Raw genomic sequence first — 17,133 nt, forward strand, 5'->3', positions numbered from 1 at the left:
AGGCTAAGTCACTGGTACATGTTAAACTGACTTCAACAGTTCAGTTTAAATCTATACTGAAAGGTTTGGAAATTAAGTCTATGATTTGCAATTACTTTTAAGAATCCATTTTGTGATGTGTTGAAATGTCTGTGTGTAATGTAACGTAACTGTACTGCTGTCTTGGCCGGGACTCCCTTGAAAAAGAGATTAGTAATCTCAATGGGACTTTCCTGGTTAAATAAAGGTTAGATATAAAAAAAAAAAAAAGTTTTTTGGTTTTTTTTTGAAGAATTATAGCATTTTCAAAACAATAAAGGGTAACATGGTGATCTATTGTGTATTCACTGCTAACAGATTAAATATTTAAATGTGTAAATCACTTGTCTCAGAGATAAATCTATACAACTTTTAACTAAACTTTTCAACCTGCCCGTCTTTAGGGATGATGTTATTGCATTGCCATGAATGTTCCACAGTAAGGCATTCAAGCATTTATTATGTTCATGGAGACAAGCAGGTGACGCCACAAGGTCAAGTTACAGGTTAGATCTGTGAAGAGATGACCCCACTCACAATATGAATGCATGTTTTTTCAGCAATAAAAAACACATTGTAATTGAATGAAGACTAAATGAGTAAGTTTAATGTCATACAGTGGAACATTCTAGGTAAAGCATTAACATTTCCTTGTAAAAAGCAGATGGCAAATCCTACCAGAACAATACGGCAGTACATACTTAAAGATGCATTATAAATTCAAACGTTAGAATTAATATAGTGTAAGTTTTATTTCTCTTGCATTTTAACGTGTAAAGTAGATTTACAAGCCAAGTTCTTCAAACCAAACAAGTATTTGTGCTCTTACCTGTACTTCTCTGAGATACGTGGCCTCCAGAGTGTCCATGTTGCCCAGCATTCTCCTCTCCAGCTCGTCCTTGTCCTCCTGGTGCTTGCGTTCCAGTTGCGCCTCTTGGGCCTGGAGCTGTGCCTGACTGGTTTCCTGAAAGGCGGCCTCTAAACTGGCGAGGTCGAGCTTTCGTTGTGAATGGAGGGCTGCTTCCAAGGCAACAAGCTCGGTGTTGTGCTTGTTCTGAAGCTGTGTGGCCATGGCTGCCAGCTGATCTCTGTGACTGGTACTGAGGGTGTCCAGCTGCCCTGTGTATCGAGCAGTGAGGGCATCCATCTCCTGAGAGTGTTTGGTCAGTGCTCTGGCCTTCTCCTGGGCCATTTCAGATTTATGCTTTTCCTTTATGTCAGACAAAGAGGATTCATATTTCTGGGACAAATGGTGCTCTAATGTAGCCTTTTCATCCTGAAACCTGGAAACAAAAATAAATAAATAAAATATAGGTTGAGAGCACTAGATTGTTGAAAGATCGTACAGATTACTGTGGTCAATATTAATATTAAATCATTTCAATAAAATGTCATTCAATAGCATAAATGCCTTATAGGCCATTGTTCCCTTGCCATTGACTCTATATTATAATTAATGAACCCCTACAGTATAAAAGCCAGCGGACAGTATAAGATTAAAACAATGCATACCTTTCTTGGGCTTTTTGTAACTTGTTTGTGAACTCTTCTTCCATGCTCCTCTTTATCGTTTGTAGTTCTTTTTCAGATTTCCCCTCCAGTCTCTGCTGCTCTTTCAAGAGCTGTGGGCCTGACAAACACATTGTGGTATGTTAGAATGAGGAAAAGCTCCTAAATGAATCTGGGAGGAATGTATTCAATTCTTACTGTTATCACTGTCTAGTGCAGCTTGTAAAGATGTCAGCTTGTTGTTTTCTTCTTTAAGTGCTTTCTCAAGGTGGTCCCTCTCTTTCCCAAACTCCTCCCTCAGAGCACACAGCTCAAACTCATGCTTCTGCTGGAGTTCTTCTTTCAGTGTAGTCAGCCTCTTCTGCATCTCCTCCTTCTCCTTCTGCAGGGAATCCTCCAGATGAGTCAGCTCAGCTGCAAAGTCCTCTTTCAACTGCAGGGGGCACAATAATGAAAGTGTTATTAACAGTGTCATTGTCACAGTGGAGTTGTATGCACAAACAGGAGGTAGCCTGTACCTTCACTGCGCTCTGGACATCAGCTTTGTGCTGGTTACTCAGTGCAGACAGTCTGCTCTCCAGAGCATGGATAATACTAGCACTGTTCCTCTGCTCCTCTGTGAGACACCACAGCCTCTGCTCAACCTCCACCTAAGATTGAAAAGATAAATTATGATACTCCTGTATGAACAAACAAAAGAGTATTGGGGTCAAAGTACCTCTGTCTGCCTGGCTGCCTCCAGCTTGAGTCGGGTCAGCTCTGAACCAACACATGAGAGATTATGTATAAACATGATTTTAATGTAAAGTCTTATACAAACATGCATTCTTAGCACCTCTTAAGTGGCTTTCAGAAAGTTTGGCTTCGAGTTGTTCCATTTCTAAGGCATGGCGAGTTTTCATCTCCATCAGTTCCTTGTAGTACTGATCTGTGAGGTCTGAGCGCACCTATAACGAAAAAAATCAAATCTAGCATTGGGCAAAGACACTCATTATCACACAAAACAATCAAAATGACTAGAAATAAAAAAAAATGGACTGTAAAAATCTCGCAGACCTGCCGTAGTTCCTCTTTGAAGGACTTGGACAAAGAAGACCTGAGCTCATCCAGTTCCATGGTGTGCTTCTCCTCCAGCTGATGTAGCATTTCCTTATAGATGAAGCATTCAATTTTCAAAGATAATTTTGGGTTATGGGTTTCCTTTAGACTAAGCTCGAGACTTACCTTTTTACCATCAGTATCCTGTTCCTCTTCAGTGAGACACTTTGAGTATTCACTAAAAACAATGGCATAGAAATTAGACTCAATAATTTCAAATGCACTTTTCACTTGGAGTTCTTTTAATGTACCCCTCATTTGCAGTTTTCAGCACAGATTCCTCCAGTGCTCCCTCTACCATCCTCAGCTGGAGCAGTGCAATTTCCTCTCGATAGCCCTCCTCAGCCACTTGCAACCTCTGCTCAAAATATCTAAAGGCATTCGGGGTTATTAACAGTTTGCTCACGTGGCGTATACAAAGTACCATGATAGATATTTTTCTTACCTCCTAAGGCTCTCCAGCTCTGTCTCATTCTGCTGTTTGATTTCACGCTTCTGTTCATTAAAATCCACCTTTAAGCGTTCTATGTCCTCAACTTGAGCAGAGCGGGCCCGCAGCTGTTCTTTTAGTTCTGAAACCCAAAACGTACTGCACATCAATACAAAAATTTTCATCTCCAAATTTCAAATATATATATATATATATATATATATATATATATAAAAAGTGCATATGACAGGCTACTTAGGATATGGGCAGCAGATATGACAAAAGTAGAGATCAACAGAACTGTAAATAAGAACTAAAGTGGGTCTCATTACGTATTTGACAAATAAACACAACTAGTCAGATGGGTCTAGTAAAAATCTATGAATAAATCTATAAATAAATAAATCTATAATATTATATACCATGCCACCAAAGTAATAAAAAAAACAACAACATTTCAGAATTTTAACTCAGTTTTTAATTTAAAGTAAAATATGTTGTACTCCACGTCCATGATGCCTTCAACCCACCTCCCAACTCCTGACGGTTAGTTCTCATGCTCTCCAGCTGAGTCCACAGTTGACCCACTTCCTCTTGTGAGTTTTGTTTCAGTAAGCTCTTTTCCTTTTGTAATTCTGAAATCTATGGTACAAAAGTATAGTTAAGTCAGTTATGTTGAAAATAAAAACGAAAACAACAAATGTGTTTTACCTGTTGCTGCAGTTCACTCTCCTTGCCCTGTAAGAGGAGCACTTCTTGTTCCTTGTCTTGTAGAGCATCTTTATGACTGGAAACCAACTCCTCCAGCAAACCTAAAGCACACGAAAAGTGCATATGTTTCCATGTTTTTCCCCCAATTATGACTTGGTTTGGTGGAATAATACCCGTTTGATGTAAGTGGCAGTTTACGCTACTTCCTCCCTTTTAGTATTTTTTCAATTTTTTGGCATGGCATAACTCTATGTCATCAACACTGAAAATTCCATCCAATATGCAGGGACAATTTACTCATGAGGAAGGTATCTTCTGATGAAACCTTCATTTAGCAAAATAAAGGGGATGTCATGATTGAAAACTAAATCGGTTTTGGTCCTTGTTAACATTATGGTTGCTAGGTAAGAGTTATGGAACTCTATGCATGTAACATCTGCTGCCTGTGTCCAACCAGGATGAAAAACTAGACAAACTAGGAAAGTAGGATTTTTTTGTGTGTAAAATCTTGAACATAATATTGTTAACCACGTCTAACTGGTCATATGCACTTTGTTTTATATTCATGTTTATTTACAGCAGATGGTCCCTCAATGTGATTTTGGTTTACACTTACGAGTAGCAGCATCTCTTTCGGATAAGGCTTGTTTGAGTTCTTCTGATGATTTCAATTCCTGTTGTTGACTGGATGTGTGGTAATCATCCAGTTTGGCCTGAGACTGTTGGATCTCTAGCCGGGCCTGGGACAAAGCAGCCTGGGCTTCTGTAAGGTCCTTGTTGATTTGGTCCAGTTCTGTCTGGGTCTGGTTCAGCCTCTCCTCCATTTCTGATAACGTTGCCTGAAGATTGGTTTCGGCGGTAGAAGCCTTTTCCAATTGTGCCTTCAGAGACTAAGAGCAAAGCCAATTATATTAAAATAATTAAATTTGCATTATATTATGAACCTCACAGCTTAAGTGTAACAATATTTTTAATGAATGCTGCAGTTGTGATGTCAAACCTGTATCTCCTTTGTGGCCTTCTCCTCTAGTGATGTCCTCTCCTTTGCAAGGTTTTCATCCAGCTGCTGCTTTAACTTATCTGTACAAACAAAAAAATCATGATTGTGCCATCAATTCTGTATCCTGACATGTCATGTGATACAATAGTAATTTATGTTTAGAGCATAGAATAGACTGTATATATAGATGGACATATCTAGCCTGGTAGCCGCTGTGTTCCAACTAGAAAGTGAGAATGGGCAAGTAGTGGTTCCATCGGAGACTCTTTCAAAAAAGCATTGCCTCTCTCTGTAACTGCTGCGGTCAGACTCGTCATCCTGGCATTTTTATTTCACAATTTTGCCCATGAATCAAGGTATAATTCCAATCAGGTGCCTTCTTTCTCCGAGATTGGTTAATTGAAATTTATTGTGCCTCATTTCTAAGTGCTATATGTGAATACCTTCAACAACCTCGCTCTCGATTGGCTCTTTGATTGTGTACTCGGATTCCCAAATACAGTAATTTGTTGCAGATTAGCAGCTATAACTGCTAGCCCTGAACTCACTTACCCATCTGACTTTGGTGCAGCTGCTGTCTTCTCTCCTGCTCCTCCTCGTGGTGCCGTCTGACTTGGTCCATTTCCATGTGATGTCTGGCCTGGATCAGAGCCCTCTCCTGGGTGAAGGTCTCTTTCATGGAGGCCTGGATCTTCCCCACTGCCGCGTCCTGAGACAGCTCCAAATGGGACTGGTGGACGTTGGTCAGGCTGAGGCGCAAGGCTTCCAACTCCAGCATCTTTTGGGCCTAAGAGGAAAATCAATTAATGTAATACAATAACGTTTAGTCTTGTAAACATTTTTCATTTCTTAAGTATTTCGAGCAGTAGAAAATTAAGACAAGTAGGCCTGCACTTTACAACATAATATTGACATCATATTAGTCAAGTTTTGCTTTTGTTTAGTTCCTTAAATTTCATCATAAAACTTGCATACACCTACATACAATACATTAAGTAACATAACTGTATAAAATCTATATTGAAATATTACAACACCAACATTACAACATATTTAAAGGCCATGTACCAGATTTTTCCCATATACCTGAGTCTTACTCCAGTAGATATATTGCAGACAGCACGCACAAACTCTATGGTTGTTGTGAAAAGCTCTTAGAAACTCATGCATTCCGAGTATCCTAATTTTTCACAGCCATAAGAGTATGTGAATGAGAACTTTGAACCACTGCAAACAGTTTAAAAACAACTTTTTTCATGTTTTTAAAAGCAAAAATCTGGTACAGCGCCTTTAAATGGCTCCATTATTTCCATGGTTACCTGAGCCTGGTCCATCTCGGCCTGGTGTGCTGCCTCCATGCTTTCCCTCAGCTCCAGGGTCACCTTGGTCCTCAGATGATCCATCTCCTCAGTGTGTCTGCTGGTCAGCTCTGCCATCATCCTCTCGTGCTCACGCTCAGTTACCTGATAGAGTTTAAAAAAAAAAAAAAAAACAACAACCTTAAACACAATGAATAACAATAAAATCAAAACAAGTTGTGTGGTTTTAAGATGACTCATACATGTTGTACCTGTTTGATGAGGTTGATCTGCCTCTTCTGTTCCCCTTCTAAAGTGAACTGCAGCTCCAGAAGTCGGTTGTCAAATTGAACTTTCAACTCAGAAGTCTAGGCCGAAAAACATCAAATACATTTTATTTATAATAGGGTACTATTGTACTGTTTTAATGCAAATTACAGTAACATAATATATTTACAATGCATTAGAAATTTACTAAAATGTTTTATTATTATTATTATAAGATATTGTCTGAATTTTTTTATAATGTGCATCTTAATTTTTGTGACTGAATACACAAGTCAAGCTTTTTTTTTTATTAGAAAATCGAAGTATTTAACAGGACAGGGGTTAATGCAAAAATAAATAAAATATATATATATATACATACATATACACACATACACACACACAGAAATTTTAAAATGTACTTTTACCCAGGTAATAAAGGCACTCCATCCAGTTTAACCCCTCTGCTGTGTCCCCTTCTAGGACCCTCACCCACACAAAGCCACTGCTCTAAACTAACTTTCATTTGTACTTACCGGTATGTTATGTACACATACCAGCATTTAAAATAATTTTGTCCTAATGCACTTATTACATTAAAAGAACTGGAGCTACATATTAGGCCTATAGTATTATACTGGAGAACTTGGGGAAACATGCTGCGTGATCTGAAGTGACTGAAATCTGTCATTGCGATGGAAAACTTTAATCCCTGTAATAGCTTTCAACCATGCAAATGTTACATTATTGTACCTCTTGTTGATGTTTCTGTTGCAGTTCAGAGATCTCTTGTTGGTAGGACTTCCTGACCATCTCTGTAGCCTCCTCTACAGCTTGGTCCTGTTTCTCCATCAGTTCCTTCAGCTCCTTCTCACTTATTTGCCGATGCTCTTCCAGAAGACTCCGAACATCTGAGAGCTCCTTTTCCTTCTCCTGTTTCTCCTCCACCCATTTCTCCCTTTCTTCAATCATCTACAAGACATTGTGCACATTCATGTAGTAAAATTCACAACAATGAAATCACAAACATTTTAGAATAACAATTTAATTTACAATAATTTTTTTTTACAAGGGACTGCATAATTTTTTTTCATAAAAAAGTCAAATTTGTTTTACTGCAGTAGATATATCGTAGGGTCAAAATGGGACCACTGTGTGCCATCTGCATCAAATTATAAATCCTCTGCGCTATTAGCATGCTAGCTGTTAGCATTATCAAAACCTGTGCTCTGGTCTTTGAAAGTTGTAAAACGTGCTTATGAACTAGGATACTAGGAATGCATTAGGAAAGTGAGGAATAAGTCAGGACCTTGGTAATCAGTTTAAGATGAACTAGTTCAGTGTTATTAACACTTTAAAGACACTGTATCTCATTTGTACTGTCTTTTTACCATCAGATTTAAAATGTAATGTAATGTGAGTGAAAGGCTTTTTTATTGTGTGATGTCAATTGTTGATTCATACCGAAATTAAATTCAAATAATCTCACCTCAGAATCTTTCGATTTGAGCAAGTTTTCAAACTGTTCCAGCTCCTCCTCCAGGACCTGTTCCATTTTGTTGATGCGTTCGTTCATCTCCTCCGCTCTCCTCCTGTACTCCTCCTTCTCTTCCAGTGCTTTGCCATGGGTCTCCTCCAAGTTGGAGACATTTTGGCTCAGACAGACCAGCTGGGATTCCAGGTCGCACTTCTCCTTCTCAGTTTGGTCCAGACTGGCCTTGCTGTGGTCCAGTTCAAGCAGAAGTTGGTCCATTTGGGTCTGAAGGTTTAGCAGCTGTGCTTGTGAGCTTTGGAGATCCTTCAGGGCCTTCTCCAGCTCCAGAGTCCTTTGGTTCACCAGCTCTGTGCTTGTTTTCAGTTCCCTTTTAGCATCTTCAAGTTCAGACTTCAGGTCATCAGAGAGATCCTTGGAAGAGCAGAAAAAAAAGCAGAGTTCATGAGTTTATGATGTTTATCATGTGGATTTAGAATTTAAGAATATTCCTACAGCCTGCTAAAAAGGGGACAGATTATGTAAAAAAATAAATAAAAAAAAAGCTTATGAGTTTTTAACCATGTAATAACAGTATTGAAATCGTGTTTGCATGTGTGAATCAACCAAGATACAACTCTAAGAAAGCCAATGATGAGGGAGCACTAAGGAAAAGACTATACTCTATGAATCAAAAACAATCCTTTACTGTGAAAATATCACTAACATTTGCAATATTTTGTTTTCAAGTACAAATAAATATGATAAATGTGTGGTGTAGATTAAAAACGCATTCTAAAAAAAAAAAAACATGAATACCTGAAGTCTGGTCAGCTGGTCCTCTCCAATCCCTGGGCTCTGATTGGCTGAGTCCACCTTCCCTTTACGCTGCTGTGGGGAAAACACAAGCAGGTCCACTGGCTCAGATGGTGCACACTCCTCTTCTCTCACTTCAGCTCGTTTCTCCTCCTGTAAGGCACTGGATTTATTCTGCAGCTCCTCTTGTTCTGTGTTGTTCTGTAGCATCGCCTCCTCCATTTGAGTCCTCTTCTCCTTTTCCTCCTCTAGTTCCAGCAAGGCCTCCCTCAGTTCTTCTGTTACTTGGGCCCACCTGAAAAACAAAGTAATGTTCTTCATGTATAGAACCTTAAATCATAATGCTGCACAATGTCAACATAAATAGGAAATAAAATTTATAAATAAAAGGCAAGCATTTACATTGCCATTATTAATCGTGTTGTGTTGTGCTAATGCTAACCGGAAAAATTACGGCATTTGATCAGTTCAATCAATTCAATTTTGCTTAATCTTTCAACTCGGGAAAAAATTTGATGCTAATTGATACCAAAACTAGTATTGAAACTAGACAACTCATTTCAGTATACTAAAAAAGTTACCCCTATTAGCTATTCTGGAAAAGTTCATTTCTGTCCTGTGAATGTGACTTACCTGCTCCTAGCTTCCTCCAGCTCCTCTGCGCTCCTGGTCACCTCCTCTCTCAGCACTTCCAGGTCCCGGTCCTTCTGTGTCAGCTCCTCATGCAGCTCCCTGCACTGTTGGTACAGGAGGTCCTTCTCCAGGTGAGCGTCTTCAGAGTGAGCCGAGGTGTTACTCAGGTCCAGTTTGTCATTCTGGGAGCTGTTGAGCCACGGGAACATGGACTGTTCGCCCTCGTGGACTTCAAGGCGATTAGAGATGGACAATAAGGCATGGTCTCCCAGAATTTCACTGTTCAATTCAAAGCTGAGGAGTGGAAAGGAAGTAAGATTTTTGAAAACCTACAATAATAAATACGTGTTGAATTTTTACATGTGTCTCTTTTAACCTATGGTATTAATTATTCTTGTTTTTGTATATGCATTGTATGAAAGAACCAAGTCACAAATTAAGTTCCCCAATGGGAAAAAATATGCATGCAAGGCATTTATGATTTCAGAGTCTGTCTAGTCCAGATAACCATTATAACAATAAAACAATCTTAATAGTTGGTCACAGCTGTTTATTCACTACAGCCCTACAGTCCTATCTATGGCAAACCAATGTATCAATCATTTTCTCAATGTGTTACAGCAGTGTTAGAACAAACCTGCAGTCCCCAGACATGTCCAGTTGGCTGCAGTGCTGGAAGCCCTCTTGGACCAGTGAGGACTGGGAGCAGGCAGGAGGCTCCGAGGACAGGTATCTCTCCATCAGCACATCCCCTGTGAGTGACACATTCAGACTATCCTCACTAGACCTCACCTCCTCACTTCCATCTCCATTTCCTCCTTGGTTAGCCTCATTACAAGTGAACCCTGCTCTGGCTTGGTTCTGTCTATTCTTGGACACCTTCAGCCCCTGCACCTCCTCCTCTCTGAATTTCAGCTCCTTCTCTCTGTCCTCCAGCTGCTTCTTAACAATCTCCAGTTCCTCCTCCAAGCTGCGGACCAGCTGCACCGAGCTAGCCGCCTCTTCGCCATGCCTTTTCTCTGCGTCACCTTTCTCTTGTAGCATCTGCTTCAGCTCCAGTACCTCCATATTGAGTCTCTCCTTGTCCCTTTTGTACTGTTGCATTTCCAGGCACTGTGACTGCAGGTCCTGAAGCTGAATTAGATGGCGTTTTAGCTCCTCCTCCCACTCCCTCTTCTCTTCTTCCAGTAACAAAACCACATTTCTCTCTTTTTGGAGTTCGTCAAAAAAGTTCTGGCTCCTCTCCTTTTCATTTTCCAGCTCAAGTTTGAGTTTTTTCACGACGACATTTGTGGTCTCCTCATCGCTGTTTGTGTTGGAACCTTGGTTTTTACATTCAGGTGGTGGATCCTTGCTACTGGAGTCTGAATCTGAGGAATGTCCATGTAAACTTTTGATGCGTGAGAACTCCAGGCTGGTCTGAAAGGAAGAAGATTTTTATATATATATATATATATATATATATATATATATATATATATATATATATATATATATATATATAAATAAATAAATAAATACAACTTTGGGAGCAACAATCTAGAGACGTTTTTGGTACATACCTGTTGAAGCTGCTTCTGGAGAGCTTGGATCTGTCCGGTCAGTGTCTGGGCCTCCATTTGAACTTTGTCTCTGCTGGACAGCGCCTCCTGCAGGTTGGCACTGAGTTTGGCAATAATCTCATTGCGCTTCTCCACAGCCTGTTGCAAAAGCTGTAAAAGACAACGGCACGGTTAGTTGCGCTTCATTTTCTGTATAATAACATCATAATTTTAGGTCTGTTTTTCTCGGTGCTACATGTACAACTGGTGGTACACACAGTTCTCTGCAGTGTAAGTGTGTGCTTGTATTTTACAGTTATAGATTTGTCCTCCTTTTGAGTAAATTATGAAAAACTACCTATTCCATGGTTTTGTCTCATTTTAGCCAAGTCATTTGTGGCCCTAGTTTGGGTTTGATATAGTCTGGGGGTTCTTGAATTAATAATCCATTATCTTATGTAGTGCTTCAGTCACTTAAAGTCGCTTACATTTTTGTGCATTATTTCTTCACTCCACATTCTGTGATGGTAAGCTACTTGTAGCCACAGCAGCAAGGCTGCTAATTGCCCCCTCAGACCACCAACAACAGGCACACATCACATTCACACTAGGCAATGTGTGTTAAGTGCCTTGCCTAAGGATATGGCAACACTTTTTGCCATTGGTGCCCCACTGTGGCACCTCGTATTCCCAGTGGTCTCCCATCCAAGTACTAACCAGGCCCAGCCCTGCATAGCTTCTCAGATCTGATAAGATCAATATAAGTGTATTAAAGGGGGCATTATAAATGAAGAGTTCCTGATTGGTCTCTTTCTGAAAGATGGAGACATTGCCATAAGTAAAATCCAATTTATTTATGCTTTATGCTTAATTAGAGCATTTGAGCGCCCATGCAAAAAGATGACACACTGGCCCCCAAGGAGCAGACTCACAACAGTCCAAAAATAGCTGATTTTTTTAACACACCTAATTCTCTACAAGCGCTCCAATACATTCTTCAGTAAGATGAATCAAAAGGGTAAAAGACATCCCACCTTGAGCTGCTCTTTGCCTGTGAGCGCTGCCAGGTCCTCATCCTTCAGGTCCTCCACGGGGCTAAGGCTCCGGTCTGGGGAGGGCGACGACTCAATTTCTTCCCTCTGTGCGACTTTAATCTTGTTCAGCTGTTCATCAACCTAAAAGGGTGGACAAAGTCTTATGAGAAAACATGTCAACACATAAACGGCATAATACAATATTAGTTAAAAAAAAAAGGGCATGTAGCCGATTTTTTTCCTATGTATTTGAACAAACTTTATAATTAAATGCATTGTGGGGAAGCTTCCGAAAGACTGACTTGCCCTGCTTACATACACTCTCAACCCATAAGCACCTCCTAAAAAAATACAAAAAGACACTGAAACAAAAAAAAAAAATAACTTAACTCAGTTTTCCCCTCTACATAGTCCAGCCCACGGCCACTCCCAAGCTTTTAAAAATTGCCACCAAAGGGCACACCCCCTTTTTTGTCTGGACCATGTGGAGATTCAGGTAATGAATGTATTAGACTGAATTGACAAAATATACCCAAGTAAAATATCTTTAAAGTAACAGGTGTGTGTGGTGATTAAATTAAAGGTAAACTAACTGAAAAACTAAACAAAACAAACTGTGAGAGTTCTATTTAGTTGTATATTGCAAAATTATTGAAAATTACCAAATGTGTGAATAAACAAAAAATAAACAAAATTATGGTGGTATTAAAGGGACAAAGGCCCACTTTGTTGCATGCTGTCTGCATGTGACAAAGACTTTTATGGTCCATCAAGAAGAAGACACGCACGCTAGTTGTTAGCTTTACCATGACAGCAAAAATCTTTGCTGTCAGAGTTGTGATAAGAGGTTTTAAACCTCATAGCAAGTAAGTGACTCAGTTTGCAATGGTCCAAAGTTATTCCTCATTTACTGTTTAAAATGAACTAGTTCAGTAAAAATAAAGTACAGTGCCCTTAACATGCAAATTACAATTACAGACTACTCAAAAATTGTATATGGCAAAACAGTAAAATGTTTCTTTTATGTTGTTCAGAAGTTTAAAATTCTAAAAGACAAAATTACAAAAATATGTTGCCCCTCTTGTTCCAGTCAAACTCTCCCATTAAAAGTGGAGTAAACACTGCCACAGTTAATCCTGTCCGGGTCGTCATGACAACAAGCCCTACAGGCACTGAGATGTTTAGTGACCCATTTCTCTCTGTATGTTTACGGAGTGGGGGCACAGGCCACTTGTTAGCATAATGTGACTAAACTAAATGAGACAAGTGGATAAAATGTGTTGTTGAACAGGGCTGGATGGATCATTACAATCATGTTCTGCTTTTAATGATCTGCAGGTTTGAGTGTTTTACTGTTACTCTTAAGCTCTATCTGGACTTAATCAGTTTTAACATCACTGTCTGGACTGCCCCTCTTGCTGCTGCTATGCAAAACTAATCCTATTCTAATCGGTGACCTTTTAGTACTATTACTATGTCCCAGGTCATAATTTATTTATAATAATATTATATCATTATCATCTGTAATAAAAACTATTGATACTTTGTAGCTTTATAGGGGTGTGATTCCAACTGTAAGCACTGCTCTATTTGAGGCTTGTTAGACTTTCATCTGAGCTTTATTTTAACACAATCTGATCAGAAGGAGCTGATTTTCTTGGAACTACAACAGATGAGCTGATTAGTTACCATCTCTCACGCATAAAATTATAGTCACTAGCTAGCATTAGCCAACGATTTTTCAGTTAGTCAGTCTCGCCTTTTTTGCTGAAAATCAAACACCTTAACAGCACCATGAATGCACATATTGATCATTCACCTGAAAATATATTGTTTAAAGCCATCTTGTATTTCTTCCTTGAGTTTTCAGATAATCAAAAAACAATTTTGACAGTGTGTGCATTGTGTCTCCATGGTAACTGCTGAACATTCCATCATAGAGATACATGTAGAACACTCCCAGCGTGATGTCATTGCAAAGTATCAATTAAAGTATCATCCCCTACCTCAGTTTTGCCTTTGCCGTTCCGCTCCTGTCCGTTGGTGGAGGGAGGGGCGGAGTCTACGTGGGGGTCTTGAGTCGCGCAGTCATTTTGCGGCGGGACATCCTGGCTCTTCCCCTTCTGCGCCTTTTTCGACGCCCTCGAACCGCCGCCTTTCGCCCGCTTCTGTCGGTAGCTAGCAAGCTGCGCAGGAAAGACAGCGACAGGTACACAGACACGTAGGTCAGCACCGCGGAACACCACCACACCAGCAGCATGGGTAAGAGGAAAGGTGAAAAAGTGCCAAGGTGTCACCAACAAGAATGAAGATCGGATTTGAACAGGTGGGATTGTATTTGATTTATTATGGTTGAGATGCCAATAAACAGTTGTGCCCACTGACTGAATGCAGCAGAGTGGAGGAGGTATGAAGACTAATTGCCAACCTAAATTATAAACAATTATAGAAAAATATTTAAATCATGACCTTTGAGAGTTATGTTAGCTCTGTTGAATTGCTGCTAGTATTCCATTTTGCAGGCAAAAGTCACTAGGCAAAACTATTTATTTTAGGGCTGAGCAATATGACAAAAAAATTGAAAATGTTGATTCAATTTCTGAAATTCTACAATAATTCCAAGTATAATATCTTAATAATTTCCATTTAACACCACAAAATGTCAAATTTCTTCCTCCAAAGTCATCCATCTGCTCCAAAGCACATACTTTTACTGACATGGCGAAGTCTAATGTCAATGCTTTTAAAAAGACCCAAACAGACATTGACAAGACTGAATCCCAATCTTGATTAAAAATTCATTAACCAGCCTTCACTAATTTGCCAGATTAATCACTGAATTGAACAAACAAGATTCATCCACATGCTGACACCTGCCAGTGAAAGAGGACCCCAAATCAAAAAGTTAAAAGACAAAAAAATAAATAAAAACTGAGAAGTCTGTATTGTCTTCAATGATCACAAAAATGTTCTTTTTGTCCTGCTGTATCGACTTGATAGAAATCCCACTCAAAGCGCTCTTGCAGTCTCTTCCTTCTCTTCCTTAAGCAGCTTAGACTAGATTAGAGGCAGAGAGAGCCACAGCACCACTCCAATATAGAACTGTCACATCAATCGTCTGCCAGCCCCTCTCCTCCTGTGAGCCCGTCCTGCCCGCGTGCCCACTGCTCAGCTGCTTGTCATCGCATAGCTCCTCAAAGCTGTAGCTAGCAATACTGTTCCCTGTCCAACTGACAGCGAGTGAAGAGTCCAGATTGGGCACGGCCTGGTTCTAATCTAAAGAGAAAAGGGTGGGGACGGGGGTGTATCCACAGAAAAGAGGGGAGGGGAGGTGGGCCGTGGACAGTGGACAGCATCAGGGCACATTCAGTTAAATCATGTTTGTTTCTTTGAGTGGTTACATGGACAAATTGTAACAGGCCGTACACTTTTGGTAAAAAGTTTTAGTTTTTTTTAAGTAGAGGCTAAACTTTTAATTAAATAATCTAAATCAAACAAGGATTTCACATAATGGAAAGCAAATTTTACTATTAGAGAATAATTATATTGTAGCTTATTGACATGTCTCTGAACATAGTGCTTGATAAATTAAAATATTAAAAGCTATACAGAGAAAAATATGGGCATAATATTGGTTATCAGACCAAGCTTTTCCCAAAATATCAGAATCAGCCTAAAATTTCTATATTGGTGCATCCCTATTTTTTTAAATCTGCACTCAAAAGGAGACCTAGCCATAACATCACATTTCAGCGTTTCCATTTCTTTGTTTTTATTCAGTTGAATGAATACTTCTTTTATTCTTATCTCTTACCCTTACATCTCTTTCCCGAGGCACTCACATCGGATGTCAGACAGTTAAATCAGATGAGGCATGTTTGACTCAGGGCCGCTGTGTCACTTTAGACCAGAGCCAAGCAGCTGGACAGAGCCCACAGGCCAACTTGCATGCAACTGTGCTTCGTGTTCAATGCAAAAGTATGAAGCCATCAAATGAGTACAAAAAAGGTTATGTCCAATCATGCTTACAATATCACATTGCAAGCAGTTGTTGCACCAAACACATTAAGTAGGAAATTACCATGGCAACACTAACCATCACTAACTGAAATGTAATGTGAGCATACAGAGCAATATAACCGACCAGGCCATAGCTCAGGCTTATTGCACCACCTGATGGTCTTCCATCAGCATGACACAGTTGCAGGCAAGCTGGATATAATGATGCATGTTTATCACAAAAAATATTTTTATAGTGGAAAGAAGTGGGTTTAAAATGTGACTGCCCATGAAAACGACACACAAATGCTTGCCAGACCCAAACGCACTATTACCACTCCATACTCACCGACTGGGAAGAAGACTTAGACGATTTCTGTGCATCAGGAATATTAGTAGGTCAGTCAAAACACATTACATTAAAAAAAATAGACTATGGTGTCTTCTAAAAGTGTGGCCCATCTAACAGAATTCTTCGGTCTAAAGATAGTTTAAAATAATAGTATGTAACTTGCTGGGGTGGAAAGTCACCTGCAGGATATTATAGAAATAGGAAGTTAAAACCGTATTTCAGAACATTCTCCATGGAGACAGATACATTTTACTCCATACTGTGGAACATTATAGCCAAAGGAACAACATTTCCATGCAAACACGTAGAAGGACGTGCTGCAGACCAAAGTCAGTTTTTTAGAGCTACTCAAGTTTGTGGCTCTAACTAGGCCAAAGTATAACATTCTATTAAATCTTTCTTATGGTGTAAGAAAATAGCGTAAGGTTAATTCGACACAGTTTCAATAAATCATAGCATTTCTTCTAATGCAAGCTAGACTTATGGATGAATTGCATCTTGGTTAATGAGTGCGCAGGTATTGATCCTATTAACGCTACGTGATCTGGCAAAGCTCTACACCAACAGACCCATCTTACGCCCCTTAAAACACGGATTAGTTTAGTATAATAAGTCTACTGAGATCTCAAAGCTAGCCATGTTAAATCAAATCCTCACAGTCTATGTAAATATAAACATAGGCGTAGACAGCAGCGGACAACCACAAAAGAGTTAGCTAAAGTGCTAACAACCAGTAGCGTGGGAAAATCAACAAACCTTAGCTCTTCCAGCTTCTAGTTTCCTTTGCCGTTCATTCTCATCCATAGCTCGGCTGCAGATGATATAAATCTGTGCCCGCTGATCAAAAAGGCACCAAATGCATTTCTTTATCGCATAAGTAAGCCATAAACGTTTGATCTTCCTTTGGTCAACTGTCAACAGTGCTCTGTGTTGAGTATGGCCGCCAAGTCTCCTTA

General features: G+C 39.6%; 1 protein-coding gene across 1 annotated transcript in view; it reads right to left on the bottom strand.

Moving 5' to 3' along the window:
• The window catches only part of pcnt (pericentrin), a 42,184-nt gene extending 25,076 nt beyond the window's left edge, over positions 1-17,108 (bottom strand). Inside the window, exons 1-26 of the mRNA XM_055230956.1 lie at positions 16,934-17,108; positions 13,833-14,012; positions 11,827-11,967; positions 10,814-10,963; positions 9,889-10,670; positions 9,252-9,545; positions 8,622-8,913; positions 7,821-8,237; positions 7,085-7,303; positions 6,337-6,432; positions 6,086-6,229; positions 5,319-5,553; positions 4,767-4,846; positions 4,383-4,656; positions 3,767-3,867; positions 3,586-3,697; positions 3,071-3,197; positions 2,877-2,996; positions 2,752-2,803; positions 2,584-2,676; positions 2,363-2,474; positions 2,246-2,286; positions 2,046-2,177; positions 1,726-1,960; positions 1,531-1,648; positions 848-1,301 (exon numbers count right to left, since the gene is read on the bottom strand). Coding sequence (XP_055086931.1) covers positions 848-1,301; positions 1,531-1,648; positions 1,726-1,960; positions 2,046-2,177; positions 2,246-2,286; positions 2,363-2,474; positions 2,584-2,676; positions 2,752-2,803; positions 2,877-2,996; positions 3,071-3,197; positions 3,586-3,697; positions 3,767-3,867; positions 4,383-4,656; positions 4,767-4,846; positions 5,319-5,553; positions 6,086-6,229; positions 6,337-6,432; positions 7,085-7,303; positions 7,821-8,237; positions 8,622-8,913; positions 9,252-9,545; positions 9,889-10,670; positions 10,814-10,963; positions 11,827-11,967; positions 13,833-14,012; positions 16,934-16,981 — 5,049 coding nt within the window. The 5' untranslated portion in view covers positions 16,982-17,108. The remainder of the gene's footprint in view (positions 1-847; positions 1,302-1,530; positions 1,649-1,725; positions 1,961-2,045; positions 2,178-2,245; positions 2,287-2,362; positions 2,475-2,583; positions 2,677-2,751; positions 2,804-2,876; positions 2,997-3,070; positions 3,198-3,585; positions 3,698-3,766; positions 3,868-4,382; positions 4,657-4,766; positions 4,847-5,318; positions 5,554-6,085; positions 6,230-6,336; positions 6,433-7,084; positions 7,304-7,820; positions 8,238-8,621; positions 8,914-9,251; positions 9,546-9,888; positions 10,671-10,813; positions 10,964-11,826; positions 11,968-13,832; positions 14,013-16,933) is intronic.
• Positions 17,109-17,133: the final 25 nt, after the last annotated feature.

Source organism: Periophthalmus magnuspinnatus, chromosome 22 (assembly GCF_009829125.3).
Source record: "Periophthalmus magnuspinnatus isolate fPerMag1 chromosome 22, fPerMag1.2.pri, whole genome shotgun sequence".
NCBI classification, from domain to species: Eukaryota; Metazoa; Chordata; class Actinopteri; order Gobiiformes; family Gobiidae; genus Periophthalmus; species Periophthalmus magnuspinnatus.